Source organism: Tetrao urogallus, assembly GCF_951394365.1.
Source record: "Tetrao urogallus genome assembly, chromosome: 2".
Classification (NCBI taxonomy): Eukaryota; Metazoa; Chordata; class Aves; order Galliformes; family Phasianidae; genus Tetrao; species Tetrao urogallus.
The window spans coordinates 21,807,555-21,828,665 of NC_136814.1; the positions used below are offsets into that span (position 1 = coordinate 21,807,555).

Below are 21,111 nucleotides of genomic sequence, written 5' to 3' on the forward strand. Positions count from 1 at the left end.
TGCCTCTGAAGAAGTGATGCCTGTTTGAAATATAACTCCCTTCCCTATGCTGTATTTAATCATGCTTCAGTGGAAGAGCATCAGAAGTGGGCTAAGAGCTAAACGGAATACAGACTTGAATAGCAGAGCAGGCTGATGAAAAAGAACATTTCATACCTAATGTACTGGACTCTTGTCTTAATTTCCAGCTATGCAGGAGAGTCTGTGAAACTATGAACTGCATACAGACTTACGAAGAGGTTTCAGGAGGTCTCTGTTTGGGTAAAGGTGTTCCCATTGATGCAGTGGTGCTGCAGAGCCAGCTCGTTTTTTTTTTTTTTTTTTTTTTTTTTTTTTCTCCCTCAGGGATTTTCTTTTAGAGAAAAGTGAGGCCAGTGGAAGCAGCATCCAAAGGATGAGCCATAGGTAATTCTTTTGCAAATTGCATATTGGTTCAGATAAGCAGTGGCTCATAATATATGTACCTAGGAAAGTCCCAGAAGCTGGGCCTTGCTCCCTGTTTGTACTGGGATTCATTCTCTGGTTTTCTGAGTGCTTGAATACTTGATGCATTGAATAACATGAAGATTTGTGGGTTTCTGTGTATTTAATTTTTTAAACATACCTTCCCTCCCTCCACCCTTGGACACTCATAGATGTCGAAGTATAATAAATAAGCCCAAAATAGTGATGTAGCTGATTTTGCCTGCGCTTGTCTTTGGGACCAGTGCTTTCTGCAGAGGTAGAAAATAAAAATGTAGGAATAAAAACCAACAAAACAACTCTACCCATGCTAATTTATAAAGAACAAAATTCACTTTGGGGATGATTGCCTACTGCTAGGAAAGGGTTTCTCATAACTTATATTGGTTTAAACGATTTAAAATTATGTGTGCTGAGACTGTAGTGTCTGCAGATGGATACTTTTGGTATATAACTGCTAAATTAAATCACTGCATAGGTCCGGAAGCAGGAATAAGGGAGTCCTTGGAAACTGGCATGTATCCTTTTGAGCCTGCCGCTGAAATCTATCTCCATACTTGTCAAGCATTATGCACGCCTGTATCTTCTCTTCTGTGAAATCCATCTGCATGAGTTCAGTTACCCTCAGGAAGGTCAAACCAAAGTATTTTGAATTCATAAAACTGATGTTTTCCATTGACTTCAAAGACTTCAAACGTGTTACAAAACAAGACCTGCTGTCATTACCTCAAACATATGCAGTGCAATGAAGCTTTCCAATAGTACTCTTTATATTTTATTAAGAATTATTAAATGTTTTACATGGGGTAAATGGAAAGAAGATTTCAGACTTCCCCGTGTCGTACCCTCCTTTATAACCACTATCTGATCTTGATTTCTCTGAGGAACAGGTAAACCGTATCAGCACCATGCAGCAGTGTGTGCTCTGAACATTTTAAACTGTTTGTTTCAGAGTCATAGGGTATCTTTGCATAGAAGCCTCACATTTGAGGACTGAAATTGATTTTCTTTGTCTTACCACATAAGAGTCTGACCGTTAGAAGCGTTACACGCCAGAACATAGCAGCCCCGGGTACAGAAACCATGAAGACAGTATCTTTTTTAAAGTGATGGAAATGTAATGTCTACTGTTATTGGCACAGGGTGGTGAGCTTCTATGTACTGAGCTGGTTTGGCCTCATTCAGTGCACACTCTCTACTAAAAAGTAGAGTCTATGAAAAGAATTGCTATTAATCTTGCTAATGCCAAGACTCCTCTGTGCTTCTAATTTAAAAGCTGTGTGAGTACAGTGACTTCCCAAATTCTTCCTAAACAACTTGTGTGCTAATTAGATATAGGACAAACTATTTGGTCTATGTGTGATAGAAGGAAGCAATCTCATAAACTCTTGGGCATAAGTGAAACTCCAAAAGGGGTGACTGTAGTGGTCATTTGTGCTGTGTATGTAACTGAAGTTCTGCTGTCCACATCACTGCATGGAGCAATTGCTGGAGACGCAGCACATCTTTCTAGCCTTTTCATTTCCCTACTGCTTGACTGTTTACGTCCAGGGCAGTCGTTGATAACCACTTGGTTGAAACACAAAGTACTACAGAGGTTGGACTGCTTTGAGGAGACTTGCCCTTACTTGAAGTAACAATCGTGAAGGCATCAGCTGAATAACCAATGTTCTTTTTTTCCATCGTTCTACTTTATGGAAAGAAAAAGTGACTATTTCAGTTTTATTTAAACAATTCGCTTTCTGTAGTTTTGAAAAACAGGTGGTAAATTGACCTGTTTAAATGGTTTATGATGTGGGGCAAGGGCATGTTTAGGCAATCATTTTGGTTTTCATTATGGTCTATTTTTGGTTGACAAGAGAGAAAACAGAAGGAGAGGAGGGTTATCAGTATGCTCACAGGGAGCAGCAGGAATACACCTTTAATGCCTTATTCACTTTCATGCTAGAGTTTCTGAAGGACCTCAAAGTCAAATCACATGTTAAATGCTGATGTTCCTGGCAGGGGGTGAACATGTCACTGTTGAAATACATAGGACTGGAAGGGAGGACAGGGAAGTGAGAGTTGTATTTGTCTTACAGATGGAAAATGGTAAGATGTGGAGACATTTACTGTGTGTTAAACTGGAGGAGATCTGGGACCTGAATCATGTCTCTTAAAATAGTCTTTAAGGCAACGTCTTAAGTCCTGTGCTTAGGCAATAAGAGCTGTATCAGTTAATTCTGGAATTAGCTATGTAACTTTTGTACCACAAGATAGGCTGGTGCTACAGGCTACTGTTAGAAGTTTGTTGTAGAATTTAATCTCTTACCATTTGTTCTCACAGCTTTTCTACAAGCTTTGAAGTGACGTTCCTTTTCTAGCAGGATTGGTCCTATGCCACTAGACAAACTCTGGATTCTTTCACTGTCGATTCCAAATCTCACAGAAGCCAACATGGCTCACAAGTGTTTACTTCTTTGTTTGTGCATTGGCATTCTCATTGAACTTTACAGTGAGAGGTTTTGCCAGAACTGAACACAAAATGTAAATGAAAGTAGATGTATTGTTGGAAACGCTGGTAAACAGTCTCTGAGTGGCTGTACATCAACACACACAGGAGGCATAAGGGGAAGTTACTCTTGTTTTGCTATCAGAGCTCTGTAACACATACTTCAGTTTCTCTCACTGCCTGCACAGCACACAGACTGAATCTGAAAATCCCATTTTTCATTAGAATGGCCTGATCTGTGCCTCCTGCTAGTAGTGATTGTCTGGCTGAGCAGGGACATCCGCTTTGACACCAAGAGTATGAAGGCTGCCTGAAGGAGGTTGAAATTCTAGTTTCCGACCTGATTTATAACTGGTTTATACTTTAAGCTTTCCTGTTTAATAGTTAAATAAACTGTTTAATGTTTAAAAAAGTAAAATTCTTTTGATAATTAAACCAGTATGCAGGAAAAAAGCTGAGTACAGCCACATCTTGGCTAAACCTCTCAGTGTGTTCCCACAGTTCAGATCCCAGTTCAGCTATTAATGAGCTCCTAGTTGCAGAGCACTGCAGAAAGCCCGTGTATCTCAACCCTGTGAGCTCTCACCTCATGATTGTGGTTTTATATCTACTTGTCTCCTATTTCCAGATGAGGCTGACAAGCTGTCGAACACATTGGGGGTAAAAATTCTGAATAGCATTGCAAAAGCACATAGGACAGCCTGGCAGAATTTTTCATCTACTTATTTCTACTGTTGCTGTGTTACTACATAGGTGCAAAACTGGAAGATGATTTACACAGACTGTGTGTTCCACCTTGATTTTTACATTTTGACCTGCAACATATCCTGTATGTGGCACCCTGAAAATGATAAGGCTCCCCAGATAATGACAGTCATCAGAAATTTCTACTTTTAGCTAGCAAGGAGAGCTGACTCTTTCTCACTTTCTCATTGCCAGTGGGCAGATGGCAAAGATTTATACTTGGTACTGGAGAAAAAGGGTTTTGTTTTTCTGTTTTGATAGAAATAATGCTGCACAGGAGTGGGACTCAAAGGAGTCGGAAGGTGAGAACCCTGCTGCTATAAGCTTGCCCTGCAGCAACCTTCTACAGGTTATCAGGAAAAGTCTTTCCTCTTTCTGTACTCGTAATGTCAGAAAAAGTCATCCAACGATGTATTGTAACGTAGTCACAAGGAGCGTATAACAATGTATTTGAAAAAATAGCTGGAATAAGAACATGAACTTCATCCTTTCTGTTTCAGTTATGTGTTACAGCATCTTCCAAAGCAGAGTAGTAGTAGATATGTCTGTGAGAGTCAGAGATGAAGTTATATGCATAATTTAGCCTCAGAAGGTTAGTATTACAAGCAGCCCGTGGGACAATGCCTGTGGCTTGAAAACAAGACAATGCAAAGTGTTTTGGGGAAGGGCAAAGCATCCCTAAGGAAAAAAAAAAAAAAGGCAAGAACATGCAGGCTGTAGACAGAGATCTTGGCTGATCAAAAAAGCTGCAGTGTTAGTGAAATATGTTGAAACAGGTAAAATTGAAAGTAACTGGTCACCAAGGTGTCACATTAAAAGCAATGTATGGATATAATCAGCTTCAGAACAGTCCATGTGAAATTGGGAAGAAGAAATAGGCAAGAAGAAATGGAGATAGGTAGATCCTGAGAATGGAAAGCATAAGGAGCATTACTGTCTTGAAGATTACTGTCGAGTCCTTTTGCAGCATTGTCTTCTAAGCTCGTTAATAAGTTAGTGATGATTTTGAAGCCATAGTTACTCTTCTGCTGAATCTTTTCTTGCATTTAGCATTTTTGTTTTCTTGTTGTATTGAAGGGGGTTGTTCAGGTGCACTAGCTCTTAAAAACAAACAAAAAAGCCCAATCCAAACTGCCATAACAAAACCAAACACAAATAAAACCCTCATGATACTGATCCTTGAATACTTTTTCCTCCAGAAACAACTTTCAGTAATTCAATTTGGATTTCTCTGCTCTTTCAATGAAGGGCTCCTTGCATTGTATACCCTGCTGTTCATAGAAGTGGCTGTACATATGGCACGGAAGCTCAGCCAGGCTTTGAAACTGCCTGTTCTATATATGCCCAGTGGGGAATCAGGCTTCATTTATGGAAGTTGTCCATAGGTTTTGGAGTTGTCCTGGATTTCTGTGGCAGGAAAAGATGGCTAAGCACAGAGGCTGGGAGACAGCCAGATGAGGCACTGGGTAGCAACATGCTCTGTTATTTTAGCATAGTAAGAAAAATACTGCCTTTGCTTGTTGTGAATTACCTCAGGTTTCCTTGTGAGCCTTTAACAGTCAGGAAACACAAGTGGCCCTAATTGTTTATAACTGTTGCATGAAATACACCATGCGGTAGTCAAGTGAAAGCACTGAGTAATTCATGTGAAGGAGAACCTGATCTCTAGTCTAGATGAGGGTCCTGTGATCAAGAAAGAGAAGAAATATTCTTCTAGTATAACCCTGTATGTAGTAGGCTGTCCTACACAAGTAACAAAAGTTAATTGTGACACTCTTTGTTCTGGCTTTCCTCTATGGGAAACCTGCTGATTTTCAAATTTTGTGCTGGTTCCTTTTATGTAGACTTTTCTGTGAAATGTAGCTCACAAAGGAAACCTGAGAGAAATGCTACTCACAGCAAGCAAGCTTGAATCTTCTTTTTGGCTCTTAAATTTTAGGTCTGCAAAAGCAAGGATGAATGTTTTCTTCATCCTCAGTGAGGGCATAGGGACAAAATGAAAACATATACAATTAGTCATTTTTTTATGACTGAAGACTGCACAGAAAATAATGGTGCCTTCAAAAAATGTATGCTATGACATAGAGGAGCCAACTGCTTTTATTTCTGACCCCCCCCCACCTGCTTATACTCAAACACTACTAACACTGATGTGCTGAATCCTGTGAAATGGGAGTGGTAGACACAGTCTTCTTAAATGAAACTTCACTGCTGTCACTACTGAGTTTTCAGCAATCTCATCAGAACCGCTGGAAATATAGAAAGGCAAGTCTGACTGGCATTTTCTCTCCTCGAAGTGATTTGCCTGGACAGATATTAAGGAAAATTGACAACAGCATCTGAAGGGTCATTGTCTGGGAACATTTTTTTCTATGTTGTGCAGGCTTTAATCTTTCAAGTGGTTTTCACCAGGAGTTTTTCTACTGAAGTAGTTAAAAAAGTATAGCTATATGCAGTACAGTTTAAGTGCCATCCGTAGCACATGGGCTGGTCCTGATGGCTTATTCTCTTCTATATTCATTGGAGTCTTGCTTCGCACTGGAGTGATTCTGAGCAAGCTGAGAAAAAAGTCAAACTGAAAAGCAGCTTGCAAAGAATTTCCCTTCCATTGGAGAATTTGCAGGCAAGGCCAGAGTTCCCAGAGCTGACATGCTTATTAGGGACTGGTGCTCCCCCAGAGAAAACTAAAGCCAACTGTGCTCTTGAGTTGGGATTCTTACTATGGCTGTGGATTAGGCACTGTTGACCTGTCTGCAAGGCTTGCACAGAAACAGCGAGACTGTGTTGTGTGCACCTCTGCATGTATATGGGACTCTATCAGCTTTCAAAGTGCTGCATAAGTTTGTGTATTGGCTTTGTAGATGAAGCCCAGAAGCAGGCAATCAATTCCTGAAGATTAAAAAGCTAATCAGAGGTAGAACACAGAATTTAACTAGCACTTTTGTCAGCTACTCTGTCATTTTTCCTAATAGGTGTTTGCAAAATTCCCAAAACATTAAAGTAACATTTACAGATGGCTGATTTGGAAGTGTAAACATCTAAATTAGCACACTTACTGTTGTGCCTACCACTGACAAACTTTTCGATATGTTTGTTTCCAGGAACACCTGTCTGGTTCTTTGTGAAAATTGCTCCAATCCGAAATGAGCAGGATAAAGTGGTTTTATTTCTTTGCACTTTCAATGACATAACGGCTTTCAAGCAGCCCATTGAGGATGATTCATGTAAAGGTTTGTCTTTTTCATAATTATATATTTATTCTGCTGTTTTTCATTTGCCCTGGTTTTGAAAAAGCTGAAGCCCTTTAAATACTTAAAGACTTAAAGCCAAAGGATTGGATGTTAAAATAACTTACGTGAAGCCTGTAGAGGCACAGCTATGTGCAAGGAATGGCTGCATTGATTTCCTGTGGGAGTTGGCTCTGGTCTGCACTGAAACAGGTGATTGCTAATGAGACCCCCAAGTGCTTTAGGAAGCAGAGCTTGCTTTGCAAATAGGTGCTGCACTCTGTTTAAGATTCATTATTAATCTCCGTACCAGCACAGCCTTCAAGCAGTCACAGTGATGCTTAACTACCTCTTTGGTCTCAGAGGAAATTGAAGGATATTGGGCCCTGTACAAACTGCTTATGACACCGTATGCAAAAATGGAGGGATTAGTCCTGTCTGACAATGATCTGAATAATTTAATTCTGCCTGGCTTGACGTGACTTAGCATTCTTATATTAAAGTTTAGGACCAGTTTTTTTTTTTTTTTTCACATCTGTGAAAATACTCTCATAGTCTTAAGTTGAATCAGGTTCAAGCTGTCAGGTTGAGTGAAGTAGAATTGCTGTGTTTTGCTGTTAACCCTTTGCTAACTTACACCCTAGAGATCTGGAAGCAAACTCAGCTGTGAGAGAGGCATAAACTTTTACTCAGATTCAGATCTTGACAGAATTAGACCTTTTGTACCCACATGTAGAATTACAGAGACTTGTGTCCTCTGGGGTGAATAAAGACGTAAGTTCTCCTGTTGTTTGCATTTTTGTAGTATTTAATAATATTTGTAGTATTACATTAAACAGGAAACTTACTGTGAAGGTGAATTGATTTACATTTGTTCTCAAAATATTATTCTTTAAAAATGCAGTTGCTCGAAGTGGAAACACCTGTTACCATGAAAAAGGAAGTACAACCTTAACAAACATACTGTCTTCCAAGTTATGTGGGTTATTTTTTTTTCCCCTTTGAATGCTATTTTTTTTTTTGTTTGTTTTCTTACAGTGCTTTTATAAACCTAAAAAAAAAAAATGTATCTTGTTGGAAAAATTGGGTCTACAGTATTTTTTTTTTTTTTCCCTGCATAGTTGTCTTCACCGTGTCCTAATGAGGACTGACAGCAAGGATAAATCAGCGTGATGCAGTAAAGCTGGCTCTCATTTGTTTGGTGGGAGTGAAAGCCCTTACTTCATTTTTTCAGTTGGCAAGCAGGGCTTTCGTTCAGGAGTTGAGTGGTAGCCATGCCTTTTTCCTTTGGTTTTGCAGAAGGTCCTGAGTTGTAGTGGTGACTTGTGCTCTTGTGAGAAGAGTTTGTCCTTCACTTTCCAAAGAGGGAGGTGCTGCAACTTTTTTGTTTTCAAGAGAAGTGTGCTGAAGAAAGAAAACACAATTTTTTATCATTATTCTTTAAGTTTCTGTTCTAGGATCTTGAGATCATGCTGTTCTTATAGTGATCATGGTAATTCTTAGCAGTTCCGTATCTAAAACAATGTAATACAAAGATTAAGCCTATTTACAAGTGTGCTAACTTGCAGAAGAGTTAAGATGCTAAGCAAAATTTGTTCATGTGGCCCACGGAAAGTTGCTAAATACGTTCTGAGTGTTACAGACAGAATAGAAGACCTATTGTTCAGAGGCCACTGAGGCAGAGCTCTATACATGTTGCCTAAGTGCTGTTGGTATGTATGGAAGAGTTTGTGTACTAAATAAGTGTTGCACATCTTATATCTGAATCTCCTAAAATCGATGAAGTTGCACCAGTTTCATGCCAATAGAGTTTTCTGTTGCTGTGTACACAAATCAAACGTGATACAGATGAATCACGCATTCTATTCTAATACTTAATTTATCCCTTATGTCTTCCTCTCTTCTCTAGATTACTTCCTATAGGCTAACTTCGGGATTTTGTGTGTGTACCGGGTAGGTGATGTTGTGTCAGTCATTTGATGGCTAGATGAGCAATTCCATGGAAAAGAAGAGATAATTTGCAAAACAGAATGTTATGTGTGCGACCACACAATATTAATATTAGAACTCACTATGCAACTGGATACTGTGAGGGGAAAAAAACAGATGTGGAATGTTAGACAATTCATTGTCTGCAATGAGTTCTGGGACTCATGAAGGGGAAAAATATGTTGGAAGTTCTAAAAAAAGGCAAAATTATTTTAGCTGCTTCAAAAAATCATTGCTTTTACAGACCTGAGCTTTGCAGAGAACGCATTCCTTGCACACTGTACAACATTCCATTGGAAATTTGTAGCACGTTTTTGAAGGGCAGCAATTCTCCTGGAAACATTTCAGAATAATGGCAAACAAATGAGCTCCTGATCTAAAAATGCAACACTCAGAATTTACATATTAATTGTTTTTAATTTAAGCTGAGAATTGATTGCTAAATCAATTATTTTCCCATTCTCACCTTCAGTCAACTTTCACCAACTAATCCTTTGCTGTGCTTCTACATGAAATCAGTTTGCTGTGGTTATGACTAGTTAATACCTGCTTGCAAATGTAGATGTTTTAGTATACCTGCTATCTACATAGTTACAGAGTGGCACAGCATGAAGCGCCTGAGTTCTTCAAAATCAATGCCTGTATGTCTTTGTGGAGAAAAACATTTTGTTGTGCAGGAACATGGTTAAAGAGCAGCTTATCTGTCAGCTGAGCCTGCCTAGCTTCAGTGTATCTTAGCTTCCTATCACCTGCTGGCAATATCAAGCATGATTTTTCAGCTGAATGATACAGTCACTCCGTAAGTGCAAAGTGTTGAGCTCTAATGACAGGTGATTGACTGGTACACAAAAATTAATAGACATCTTTTATCCAAAGGTGACTCAGAGAAAGACAGAAGGTCCCAGTACTGTTTTTCATTCTTAGTCCATTTTTTAAGATTAATAATTTCAAAGACTGGAATGATGAAACGACATTTCTAAAGTCCTGTTTAAAAAAAAAAAAAAAAAGTAGGCTTCTAATTATAAGCCTCTGTTGTTTCAGGTAATTCAGTAGACACTTATTTTATGACTGCAATGGGCGTTAGTTAAATTTGATTTTAAATGCAGGCACTTTAAGCATAGCTCATTCTATTTTTCATTCTAAAAATAGTGTGTCAGTGATGTTGCTGATAATTTAAAGAAAACAACTCCCTGTTTTCATCTTTCCCTGTATAGTTGCCCCTTTGGGGGAAAAAAAAAATCAGGAAAAAATAGATTTACTTGAATAAGCAGGCAAAATCAAATAATGTCATAGCTAAATTTGGCCTGGGAAGCGATAGGTCACTTTCTTAGCAGAATTTCAGAGTATATGCAATCAATGTGTTTTGTCTGTATATGTCTTGTTTTGATTTGAGATTTAACACACCAAGTATGCGACATTTGAGAGTAGTATATAAAGTGAAATGCATCACTTTATGAAAACTGTAGCTTGCTCAGGTAAACAGAGTCTGCATGCAATCTAAGTAGCTAAAAAGAAACACGTTTTGCATGTGTGAATGCAATAAAGGCATCTATGCTGCTGTATCAAAGTTTGGGAATTATGCTTTGGATTCTAATTTTCTTGGTTTTAATTTTATTTTCTGCCCTCTTCCCCCCCCCCCCCCCCCCCCCCCCCCCAAAAAAAAAAAAAGGGGGGGGGGGTGGCATCAAGTTCAACATCACAGAATTATATGGGAAAATGGTTGTTGGTCTCCTAGTTACTGTAACCTCCTGTTTTGTAGCCATCATCAGTTATCTTCTCCTCTGCAGAAGCCTTAGTTCATTTTGCAGGTAGGCTGTCCTTTTCATTGCAAGCAGGGTACACAAAAAATAGTATTTTGATTGCCTCAATTTAATCAGGGAAAACTCCAACCTGATGTTCCCTTTCTTATTTTTTCCCCTTTGTTTCACCTTTTTTTCCCTAATTTTTTGTTCTGTTTTTAAATATGTATTTATAGGAGCAAAGCCAGTGTTTGAAATATTTTGATTGTTATACTTTACTTTCATCTAGATAAATTGGTGTCTTAAAAAGGAAACAAATGAAAGGGAAGCAGTGAGTATATTAAGAACTTTAGTATGCTTTTCCACTCCAGATGGAAAAATAACACAATTTTAGTTATGAAATTTTAAAGGGCAGAAGCATTCAGACTGCAGAGAGGTGTGATGGATGTAAGCAGGGAACTGTGACATGCAAGAAAGCAAAGGGTGGTTCCAGTGGAGGTGATAACTGCTGGAATTTGGATTTGATTGCATTTACACATCTCTATGTGATCAATAGACTTGTGGTTAAAGTAGCTTATTCTCAAGCAGGCTATGCCTTTGTGTTCGAACTCCAGGGACTGTATGAGTTACAGAAGCAACTTAATAACAAGGATTCTGTAACTGCCACAGTAAATAATGTTTGAATTTGTGATTCATCGTTATCAAATTGAAGGCATTAGTAGGTAATAAATACTTACCTGAGATAAATTAGAAATGTGTCGTGGATTCACAGAGTCACAGAGAATCAACAGCTCATGCTCATCTCAAAATTGAGGAAATTGGTTTCTTCTGCTTGAGAGGGTTGTTACATGAAGCTTAATGCCTTAAAGAAGTGAAGTCTTGATGCATGAAATATCCCAAAAGTGTGTTCTGATGTCTCATTTCTGCACAAAACAGTGTTCAGGAGGCAGCTTTTGTCCTTGTTGTAGGCATCTTGGATGTTTTCAAGAGCAGCTTTTACTTAGATTTTTACACTGAAATAGTTGAAAGGCTGAAATAGTATCAAGTAATGTGGGATAGCTGGAGTTGGTCTGTCATCCTGAAGGCTCTTCATCCTTTTGAAGCTGAAGACATTCTGATTGTTTTGCTGAAAACATCATGCAAGGATGAACTGAGAAAGGAAACCAATCAGTTATGAAAATAGGTTAAAATCAAAGAGAAGAAAGAAGCACAGGCAAGCGCAACCAGGGGTTGGCATCCAGCTTTATGTTTTGTTCCCAAATTCTAAGCTGTCTTCTCTAATACAGCATAAGTTCTTGCCTGTTTGAGGAATCTATATACCTACAGGAGAATTGCATAGAGTCATTGGATTTCAATTTAATTTTTGCTTTCTCTGTTTCCAGAAGAAAACAATGGATGTAGGGATCTCACAACTAACTGCTTGTGCTGAAAGAGAACTTGTAATCCATATCATCCGGACCCCCTTTCCTGGCAGGACTAACATCATTTTGTTCCTACACCACTCTGGAACTTTCCTTGTCTTGGAAAGTTCAATTTTCTTCCTGAGACCAGCTCTGTGGCACATAGAATATAATGCTTATATTCTGTTTTGTGCCTTAAGTCCATTATTTCACTTGTCTTCATTGGATAAATGTCTAACTTGTAGACTACATCCGTCTTTAGTCTTCTAAAGGACAAATTTTAATACATTCAATAGGCACTGCTGTCTTTTTGAGAAGTGTTAGAGAAGTTATCATTTGATAGGATTAGTACTGGCTTTCCATCTCCTTTTAGTTTTTTCTCCTGTGTTATAATGTGTAGATTCAGTATAATTATGTTTCCTTTCTCAGAAAAAAAAAAGTAATACAAGAAATTGTCCTAAAAATGAGATTCATACACCTGGGACAAAGGCACAGAGATTCAGTGAATATTCTGACATGTTTAATTATACTTCCTATGTAGTGTACCCAGTGTGTGGAGAGGGTGTATGAGTGAATATATTTCAAACCTCCCACTTTCAGGTCAGCGCTGGTTCAAAGAAACCCACTAACCTAAGCATCCCTGCCTACTGAAATAGTCTCTTGCTTGTATGGTTACATCATTTTCAGGTCAGTGTTTGACGTATATGGTAACAGATCTCATGTTTGTGGAACAGCTCATTTGAACACCAGTTAGGCCCCCACAAATGATATTTGCAACATGCAGGGCAGAGTAGGTGCCTATAGGAGATGCTGAGACAGGACCATGTCAAGTTCTATCACTGCCTTTCAAGTGTAGATGGCTTTTGGGAAGATGGAAGATGCATGAAAGTGCTCAGCATTCATAGCCACATTCATGACTACAGAGTTGTCTGGTAGTGTTTTTGTGCAAGAAAACTCAAGTGAAGTATTTTTCTTCCTCCCTCTCAGTGTTTCTGTTGAAATAGCCTTTATTGGAAGACTTGCTGATAGGGAGGGAAAAAAAGGGCTCTCGAAGTCCATCTGCTGTTTTTTAATCAAATTTTGATTCTTTCAAGAAAGCGGGTGATCAGCTAGCAAAAGAGACTGTCTACTGTAGTTGACATTAAAAACATTGCATATCTGGTTAGGGAGTCAGCTCCCACATTAAACTGGAAGTCGGCTCGTCTGGGTCAGCGGCGTGACGGGGCCTCGACTTCAGCACCACGGACAGCGCCAGGATGGGGCTGGCGCCGCTGCCTCGCTGGTCCTACCGGCCTGGAAACGTGGTTTGGAGCTGGCAGCCTCTTGAGACAAACCTTGTCAGTCTGAATTTTTACAAGTGAAAGTCTACCCGTCCCTCCCTGGCCTTGTGAACCAGGAGGAAAATTTAGTAGTGCAATATAAGCGTTTTTTGGAAAGGTAAAGCTTGTGTCAGTGTAAATTGCTGTAGCTGTGTTGGCTTCACAAACTCTGGTTTGATTTATAGCAGTCAAAGATAGGTCATTTTGATTGGTTACTCCCACCTAATCCATTCATTTAACCTCCACTGTCTTTAATGAAAACATAGTAAGGCATTTATATCTCAGCATGTGAACTTTGGTTTGTTTTTTTCACATATAATGGAGAAAGAATGCTCTTTATTTATATTAAAAAAAAAAAAAAAAGAAAACCCACAGTATATGGAAATGTGTTGTGAAAAACAAAGTGTTTTGGGTCAGTTTTGCAACAGGTACAGATTAACCTCTGTTAAAGTTCTGTCATGTTGATTTGTTTCTTCAAGAAATACTGCTCTATAGTAGTTAAACTCACATGAATTTACCAGGAAAGATCTAGCTTCCTGGGTGGAAATTACACAACCTACGTGTTGCTGAATATTCCCAGGAAGAATTTACTAAGTTTATTAAATTGTGCCAGGCTTCCTTTAAAGTGTGCTTTGGGGCATAAGAAAATGTTCACTTTTATTCTTGTTTCTAGAAAGGTATTTCTAAATTTGGTTCTTCCCTTCAATAAATGCATTGTTTTGTGTATTCTTACAGACCAATTTTTTTCAGCTCTGATCTGGAAGACTTTGTTCAATAGCCAGTTCAGGCAATTTATTTATTTTTTTGTGCTTACCCATCAAGTTGACAAATACGTTCTTGCAAGTTCCATCAGGGTGATGGATGAAGGTGACATCAGGGTGAGATGTCAAACAAGGCTAATGTTCTAAGTAGTGGACAGTATTTTAACTACTGATTTTTCTTTGCTCATTATGGATAACGTGCAGCCTAAATTCTAGACTAGTCTTTAAAAACTGTCACTGCTAATAGCGTCATTTCTGTTGGTGCTGAAATTATAATGTAAAGGGAAATTTTTCCAGAAGCAAGATTTCATTAAGAACTGAGTCTGCAAAGTGCTGAGCACCCTCAGTTGGAGTAGGAGGTGAGACTGCTCAACAGTTTGCAGGTGGTGCTAGCATTTTTCAAGACCAAATGCACTGATACTTTGCTTTCAGACTGCCAAAAATACTCAGACATGTACTCTGCCTGACTTTTTCTGTTATGTCAAAGTATGTTCATAAAGGTTATAGTCAAAGCTAGCTCGTGTCTGTCACTCAAACTTTCTATTTTGAGGGCTATTTGAAATTACTGCAAAAAATATTCTGAATTAAAATTCAGCGTGACCTATCTGCCAGAATTTGTTAAATGTTTTATTACAGTTTGAGAAATTCTATTTGTATATTTTTCTCTTTTGTTTAGAGGGGATAAAATTAATGATTTTGTTTTATTTGCTCTGCTTTTTCTTACTTATGTGCTTTTCTCTGCTTATTCCAGAACTATGTTTAATGCATCTGAGGCCAGATTCATTTCCGTTACAGGCAGCTCTGGCTTTCACTGTGCCTGATTTTAGTCCTACATCTTTATTAGTCTGGGATGTCGTCTTCAGGGCTGTGAGATCCAAATCTGACCATTAGGTTTAATAGAAGATTATTGTACAGTGCACATTTATCCTTACAAAAGATGTGGTTTGTGTAATGCACTCTTGTAGAACCCTTGAACACAAAGCTACTGCAGTTGTTACTTAACTTGTTACTTAACCAACCTGCCGCCTTTACTATGACTTGCTTTTTTCTGACACATGGTTAAATTATACTCCCTTGTAGTCAGCATTAATACAATTTGCTCTATTTTTCTTTTAACTTATATATTTTTTTAATAATGAGAAACGTTATGGGGTATGCTTCCAATTTTTTGTTTTGTAATGTATATGATGTTGCATGTTTTGCTTTTTTTTTTTGAGGTTGGGGAAAGTTTGCTCGCTTGACCCGTGCCCTCACAAGCAGCCGAGGAGTGCTGCAGCAGCTTGCTCCAAGCGTGCAGAAAGGAGAGAATGTTCACAAGCACTCACGTCTTGCTGAGGTAACATTTCCTTTTCACAAGAAACAGTAAAGAAATGTACGTAGCCTTTTTGGATATGCTGTCTCTGCATGAGCTATTCAATCTGTCTCCTTTGCCCTGTGATTCTGAAACCAGGTGGCAGGTACAGGAGCTCAAAAGAATATTGTGTGCTGTGAAATGTCTACTTTAGTAGTGGAATGGAAACTGGTGTTCAGAAGACTTAATGCAACCTAACTGCAATTTTGGCTTCCATATCTCAGCAAAATCTTACAATGGCATTATTATTGAAATAAGTATGTTTTCCTTATTTTTCGTTCTTCTCTCAAGATCCCTTGAAGATCTCTCAACTCTAGTTGGATCTTGGACTATTTGCTTGTTTAAAACTGAGGTGAGATAAACTACAGCTAGTGCAGAAAGAAATTCCAGAGAATCATTGGCACAGTTCTTTGCATCCATTTATGTCTAATTTTCTTTTAGTGGGATGCCGGTGAGTTTTAAAACTGGTTAAAATGGGCAGAACATCTGTAAGATGCCACAAGCAGTACTTCAGATAGTAGAAAAGTGAAAATGTGATTAAAGTAGATTCTTTCAAAGTTTTGAGAAAAGACCTATGCAGAGGCTTCATAAAGTATGAGGGTTTTAGGGTTTTCACCACGAGGGGGAGAGACTGAGCTAAGTTTCCTGTTGTTGTCTCCAGAACCAGCAGCAGGGTCTCCCCGGTGTAAAAACAGCTTGGGGAAAATCTTGATGTGGTGTTCATGACAGTATGGCCAACATGTAACATGGTACTCCTGTATCAGCCTGTTGCTGTCAGTGCCATGGCAGCAGCCATGATTCTTGACAGTAATTCTTAATCTTCGTTTGTAGCTGGAGGTGTAAACCATTGATGAGCTCCATGAGTCTCCCAGTGTTTGTTTTCTTCCACTTATGTTTTAGTTTCCTTGCAAAGTAGACATTTCCTTAGCCAGGCCTGTGTTTTTATCACATGACCATAAAATTTCCACAAACAGGAGCTTACCTATTTTGTATTTAATGTAGGTGCTCTTCAGAACGGAAGACTGATTTTTTGTTATGAGCATTTTTGCAGAAAGTAGATGAGATGACACTAGCAGAGGGAAGGGTCAGAAATTCACATGGATGCTATACTTTAGGAATGCTGTGTGATTATCACATTCACACCCTGAAATTGCTTTAGCGTCTTAAAGTGGGGATGTTCTCCCAGATAATATAAGTCAAGACTTAGTACTAAATAATCCTTCCTTCTCTTCAGATGTTTACTCTTGAGTTTTACTTCACACTAAAATTAAGGCAGTGGAATGCAAGGTAGAAAATCTGAAGTAGCTCGGTTTGGCTCTTTGAACCTCAGTCTCTAGACTTACATGGCTACCAAAACATATTGTTGGCTGATAACTTGAAAAAGACTTCTCAAGTATTCTAACTGGCACAGTAAGTTGATTCATTACAAATAATAAAGGGCAAGTGTATAGTTCATATGTCTGAAATGAGTTTCTTTAATTGCTGGCTGAATATTGCAGTCATTATTTTAAAAAGAACATTATCCCCAACTGTAATGTAGGTGCCTTGTTGTACATCAGCTGTAATTCCATCTAAGTCAATAGAATGACACTAGAGAAAAGCAGAGTGCATATAATCACACAGAGGAGCCCAGTTTTTATCCTTAGAAGACATGAGCTGTCAGGCTTCTTATTCTAGAAGGATCTCCTAATAATATTTAAGATAGGATCTCTTAACTGTTCCCCATTGTATTTTCAAATGACTTATTTTTTTCTTCATTTCTGCAGGAGCCTATTTGAAATTTTAAGCTCAAATTAGAGTACAGCCTATTTCTTTTTCTGCTTGCTGTGGCATTTCATATCCATCTTGTTTGCGCAAGAAATCTCTTCGTTTATTATTAGTGTTGCTGTCAGTCTATTATGTTACATTTTTCAAAAGCTGAGGAGCTGGTTGTGTTCCTAGTAGCTGAATGGGGCAAGGTGTTGTACAAACACAAATAACAGTCCTGCCACAAAGGCTTAGAATTTGTTATTGTTTATGATTAATTGGCTTCAGAAGGGTGTTAGTGAAAAACCACTTTGTTTTATCCACAGGCTGTGGATAATACAAGCAGTGAACGTTAAGCTTTAGTCTCTTGACTTTTGCCAGAGTGTAGATTTGTCTAGCCTGACTTTTCTAATAGCAATCATGTAAAAACTGTTTAAATTCATTATGCAATTAATGCAGGGATGTTAGGTAACTCTAAGCACACTTTGCAATGTGAGTACAAAGTAGTTGAAACGGTTCTGTGGTTTTATTACTAAAGAACTAATTGTAGGAACCATCCTTCCTGGTCATTGCAAAGTTCACTGTCTTCTGCACCCGTGGTATTGGCTGATGCATTCTGTACATTTACCAGACAGCTTGGGGTAAAAAAGAGCATGTCATAATTTAAAAAATGAAATAGTTATGAGGCATACAAGCAGAAAAATTATAATGGTGCTTAGCAGCATTGTTTAACAAAGGACCTTCTGCCATTTTTTTTTTTTTTTTTTTTTTTTTTTTTTTTTTTTTTGGTAAATTTTGTTTACTAGGGACTTATAACTGCCATTAAAATATACATCAAGTTGAGATTTAGTGACTAGCTCTTGGCTGGAGAGTAATTTGTGTAGGTGCTTAGGAGAACAAAAGGGAGAATGAGAGAGCAAATACGCTGTTGTAAACACAAAAGGGGGGAAATTAAGTCGAAAATGAATGTGGATTTTTCCCAAGTTATTCATTCTTAGAAATAAATCATTTTAAACACTTGCTAATGCACTTTTATTAGTCCTGATTAGTGATATATTCACCATTTTTAAAGAAGTCTAGAATAAATCACTTTTATTCTGTTTAAAACGAAAACAAAATCCAAAACACAGCCTTTTGAAACTCATGGTGAAATTCTTCCTTTCTGCTCTTGAAACAATATTCTTTGGCTTTAAAGAGCGATTAAAACATCATGCATCATTACCACAAATAATAAATGTGGATAATAAGACTGTAGTTGCTGATGAATCAGAAGTAATTGGAATACTTCCAATAATAACTTTCTGAAATAAGTATTTCTTTTACTGAGGTACAATGATGTAAATGGAGAAAAGTCTCAAAACCAGAGCTGTTTCAGTTATTTATAAAATGATAGTAAAATGATCAGTGCACATGGGTGAAAGCTTGGCGTGTTGGTTTATGTAGTTGCATCCATTTTCTTCATAATTGCTCTCATATTTATCTTATGATTTTTTTTTTTTTCTTGAGAAGGAGAAGTATCTTTACAAGCAGTTTGTATCTACTTAGTTTGTGTGGGTGGGTAATAATACATGTCTGCTTCGGCAAATACTGTGTTTCAGGTTGGCACTGTTCTCCTCGGAGGCTGGAGTACAGTAAAAGCACCTTGGTGTAGGGCAGCATGTACTTCTCTTTACATCTTCCTGGCTTTGCTATATAGCATAGAGAGTGGGTTTTTAGCTCTCTTCTCCAGACAACCATGCAGTGGTGCACGTCTCTGGAAGGATGGTGAGCAAATCACAGAATCACAGAATTGTAGGGGTTGGAAGGGACCTCCAGAGATCATCGAGTCCAACCCCCATAGACCATGCATGACGCTTGGCATGACAGTGGAGAACTCCGGCAATTCTGGCAAGGTATTAGAGTGGTTTTATAAGGTCTATATGTTAGTGGTGTAGTGAGGGGGAGCCAGGACTGGAATTTGTCACCCTAACCTACCTAAACAGAAGGCTGGAGATATCCCAGGTGTGCTGCAAGTGGCCTTCTCCACCTTGCAAGTGATTGGCATCTCTTTGTCATTCCCTGATGCCCATCTCCTGCTCTCTCCTTGCTCTTTTCTTTTAGATTCGCATGCAAACTTCTGGTGCTCATCCTTCTGTTGGAGACTGGGTGGAGCCATGACTCAGTGTTCATTTTAATTAGCTATTGGGAGAGAGTGGAAATTGAAAAGGTTTATTAGTAAATCTAACCATTCAGATAGTTTAGATTCTGTTTCCTTTCTAAATAAAAGTGGAAGAAGACATTGATGCTTTTATTTTTCTGCACTGTAGCCCTTTGGGTTTCAGACAAGCTAGTAGAGAGTGCTTTGTACTTGGTGATGACATTTTAAAACACTAAAGCAGCGAAGTTGTTTGTTTTCTTAATGATTTGAAATGAGAAGTCTGTTTTTCTCTGCATTCAGTTAAGTTTTACATCCATTCAGTTCCACTGGATTTACTGGTATTCTTTGTGATTTACAGCAAAATAACTGACACCATAATTTAGCCTCTTCTTTATTGCCAGAGGCTTTTCTCGCCATGGCTCCCGTTATTTAGGTATATGGCAATACATTAGTAGATTTTCCAATAACTTCAGCTTGGAGGATGCAAAATTTCCACAAGTTCTTGGAGGGCAAAGAGACCAGAAGTGTCCAAAATGGAGTGCATTATACAATTGTCAGGCTAGAATTTAGATATGTAAATTTAACAAACAATCTAAAAATAAAGTGCATTTTTCTGTGTTATACGGTTAAAGTTCCTGTACTGAGTGGAATCGTTATCAAAATGCTTGATGTTTTTCAAATAGTATTTAAGCTAAAAAAAAAACAAATAGTGCTAGGAATTATCTGATGACCAAAGAAGAAATCATGTTTCACCCTCTATATATAAAGGGTGAAAAATGTCTTCCCGTGCTAGCTAGATCTTGGCGTTAGGACTAAAATCCAGTTAGCCATCTGCAGAATGTCACTGTATGATGAAGAGTGCTTGGTTTGCTGATTAATTATTTCAGCGAGTGAATATTGGCCAGTGGACCATATTTCAGGCTTGGGATCTGCTGTGAGAGCTGCTGTTTGTGCTAAGCCTTGCTGAAACCAGTAGTAGCAGAGTGCTTTCCAACTGATCCAGGTACAGTTGCAATATTCAAAAGGGAATGCAGGAGGTATTTGCAGTACTGATGTTAGGCCTGAACTTTTGTCAAGAAAAGACCTTCAAACATTTGTAGCTGGGCCTGCAAACAAGCTGTGTAGGAAATGCATGCCATGCATACACATTACCAGGTCAGTACACAACATCTTCCAGTCAGTGCTAGGGACTTCTGGGAACTGTGTTGGCCATTGCCTCCTGTAGAGAAGAGATTTCTTTAGTCTTGTGCTTACTTTAGCTTTGTCACAGCACAAGCCAACAATTTTCATTGTGGCAAACCTGGGTGAATCAGGTTTAGGAGTGGCATGGCACTTAATACTTTAAGGGCCTTGTTGGGGTCCTGGTTTGGTCTGCAAGGATCCTACTTTTAGAGGGAAATGTTCTATTCCCCTGCTTGCTGTCATTCTAGAAACTCAGTGAAACAAACTTCATTAGGTTTTCAGTTTTTTTTTATAGTGTTGATGCCCTTGTGCTAACCACAGGTCTCCTGAGCAGGTCATGCTATTTCTCTTCTGGAAAACACAATGCGCTTAAGGTCAGCAGGCTTGTTTTTTTGCCTTTCAGCTCTCATAGTCATTTAAACATGTGCAAGGGACTGTGATCTGACAGTGTCTGACCTCTTTGATGCACAAGAGTAACTGATTATGTGAGGATGTAATGTTCAGAGCAGCAGGGAACTTGATCTGAGATTGTTTTGTCCAGTTGTTTTCTTTTTGTCTTTTTT

At 38.5% G+C, this 21,111-nt stretch overlaps 1 protein-coding gene across 1 annotated transcript in view; it reads left to right on the forward strand.

Moving 5' to 3' along the window:
- KCNH1 (potassium voltage-gated channel subfamily H member 1) overlaps positions 1-21,111 on the forward strand; it is a gene marked incomplete at both ends in the record, with an annotated part of 174,653 nt that overhangs the window by 15,222 nt on the left and 138,320 nt on the right. Inside the window, 2 exons of the mRNA XM_079550195.1 lie at positions 6,799-6,927; positions 15,350-15,468. Coding sequence (XP_079406321.1) covers positions 6,799-6,927; positions 15,350-15,468 — 248 coding nt within the window. The remainder of the gene's footprint in view (positions 1-6,798; positions 6,928-15,349; positions 15,469-21,111) is intronic.